This window comes from Meleagris gallopavo, chromosome 25 (assembly GCF_000146605.3).
Source record: "Meleagris gallopavo isolate NT-WF06-2002-E0010 breed Aviagen turkey brand Nicholas breeding stock chromosome 25, Turkey_5.1, whole genome shotgun sequence".
Taxonomy (NCBI): Eukaryota; Metazoa; Chordata; class Aves; order Galliformes; family Phasianidae; genus Meleagris; species Meleagris gallopavo.
Genome location: NC_015035.2, coordinates 5378699 through 5380566, shown reverse-complemented (window position 1 = coordinate 5380566; position 1868 = coordinate 5378699). Strand labels below are relative to the sequence as shown.

The window sequence follows — 1868 nt, the reverse complement described above, 5'->3', positions numbered from 1 at the left end:
GACGGAAGTGACGCCACCCCCGGGTCGGCCATCTTGGCTGCGCCCCGCCCAAACCGGGAGTGGTCTCGGCCGGCACGCGGGGCAGCGCCGGAAAACCCGGCCGAGTGCCGCCACCGCCCATCGCTGCTGCGCACCGCCCCCTCGAGCCCCGGTGAGGCCACGGCGGCTGCTCTGAACTCGGAAGCTTTATTGGCAATGAGAAGAGCACAGCTCGGCAGCGGAGTGGAAGGGCCCGGCCGTTCAGCACCGGCGCTCCACCCCTGCGCACCAGGGCACGGTCGCAGCCCCCGGGGCCTCGGGTAGCGTCTCTGTCCGTGTCCGTTTCCAGCCCCAAGCACAGAGCAGCGCCACAGTCAAGAGATGCAGTGGCTCTGCGGGGTGACCTGCTGCAGCCGGTGGTCGGCCGGGTTGGGCGATGCTTCGTAGTTGCAGATGGTGACCTTGTGGCGGTGCGCCTGAATGGGGACACGTCAGTGGCACTTGAATTCCTTCCTGCTCCCCACCTCACAGATCTATCTCAACCCTTCCCACCCCTTCCTGAGAGCTGGAGTTCAGCTTAAGCCTTGATTAAAGCTCTTCATGCACCAGTAATGCAGTCCTGCTTGTCTTGGCTCTCACCTCCGTCCATTCTCCTTTCAGGCCAATGTAAAATATCTTCGTTGTCTCGGCTCCAAAGTTCTTTGGGAAGTACATGGAGAGGTCATGGACATTGGAGAAGCGAGCAATTCTGGAAGAAAACAGACCGACAGCAGAGCCTGCACACATCAGGCATGGAGCGAATGGCTGAAGTTGCAAATGCAGCTTTTCCCCTCCCCGCAGTGCACATCTGTCACCACCAGCAGCCATGGGCAGAACTGCACGGGCCAGGTCCATACTTGGTGGGGTACTCGAGCTCGCCCACAGGGTCGGGATTGAGGCTAAACGTCTGCTCTGGCTCCCGGGCAGCATCATCAAAGGACATCTGGGGAATGTTCTTGAACCTAGGAACAGAGAGGAAACCCAGAAAGTTACTAAAGCGCAGTGTCACTAATGGGCTCCCTCCCCACAAATTAATGCTTTCTGGATCCCCCTCAGCAATAAGGCAGTGCTTTGCCTTCTGTAGCAGAAATTACCGACGCCAGCACAAAGCACCACCACAATCCCAAGCGCCAGGAGCGGGCTGGGTTCAGTGCAGCTCACAGCTGTGGCACGAGCGGCCATGTTCACTCCCAGCTCCAGCTTCTTTCTCCTCGTGGCTCCGGGCTTCTGCCCAGTACCCAAGAACCGCACTGACCTGTAGCTAAAGAACAGCGCAGCCCAGCAGTGTTACTCACAGCCGCAGCTCAGAGGGGTGCGAGTCATCGTCCTCCCCCATCACGATGACGGCCTTCAGCTTCACGCTGCCTGTGAACCTGCTGGGAGGGAGCACAGCGGAGCGGTGACAGCGGAGCACCGCGGCCTCGCACTGCCTCTCGCCCGCCCGGGCCGCGCACTCACGGGACGTTGAAGAGCAGTTCCGCGTCCTCGTCGCTCTCCACGAACTGCGGGCGGAAGAGCGGCTCAGGACGGGCCCGGCCTCACCGGCAGTGCCCAAGGGCCCCGGTACCGCACCTGCTCGCGGTCGCCGCGTTCCTCCCAGGCACGGAAGACGCGGGCGCCGCTGCCCTCGCGTCGCTCGTTGAGGCACTGCAGCCGCCCGCGGTCGATGCGGAGATGCAGGCCCCAAGCCGCGCCCCGCTCCCCGCCGTCCGCGGCGCAGCACCGGCAGCGCCCGGGCCCGTGTCCCTCCGCCATGCCCGCAGAGCCACGCCCACCCCGAGCCACGCCCACCAAACAAACACTCGAGCCGCCCAATCGCGCCGCGCCCCTGCAAACATCGCTCGCCCGTC

General features: G+C 63.6%; 1 protein-coding gene across 2 annotated transcripts; it reads right to left on the bottom strand.

Moving 5' to 3' along the window:
- Positions 1-170: 170 nt before the first annotated feature.
- On the bottom strand, positions 171-1862 carry PITHD1 (PITH domain containing 1). Of its 2 annotated transcripts, XM_010723515.3 has the most exons (6): positions 1591-1802; positions 1477-1520; positions 1314-1391; positions 876-980; positions 619-727; positions 171-455 (listed from the first exon to the last, which is right to left on the bottom strand). In XM_010723515.3, the coding sequence occupies exons 1-6, from the start codon at positions 1771-1773 to the stop codon at positions 354-356; spliced, it is 621 nt and encodes a 206-aa protein (XP_010721817.1). In that variant the 5' UTR covers positions 1774-1802; the 3' UTR covers positions 171-353. The 2 variants fall into 2 exon arrangements, with proteins under 2 accessions (XP_010721817.1, XP_031412692.1); XM_031556832.1 differs by having other exon boundaries at positions 1314-1520; positions 1591-1862.
- Positions 1863-1868: the final 6 nt, after the last annotated feature.

Excerpts from the sequence above, each read along its gene's own strand:
- PITHD1 (XM_031556832.1), bottom strand. The coding sequence starts at position 1,856 with ATGTTTGCAGGGGCGCGGCGCGATTGGGCGGCTCGAGTGTTTGTTTGG. Across the intron at positions 728-875 it reads GAGCTCGAGTACCCCACCAA|AATTGCTCGCTTCTCCAATG; the intron begins GTATGGACCTGG and ends GTTTTCTTCCAG. Across the intron at positions 456-618 it reads TGAAAGGAGAATGGACGGAG|GCGCACCGCCACAAGGTCAC; the intron begins GTGAGAGCCAAG and ends GTCCCCATTCAG.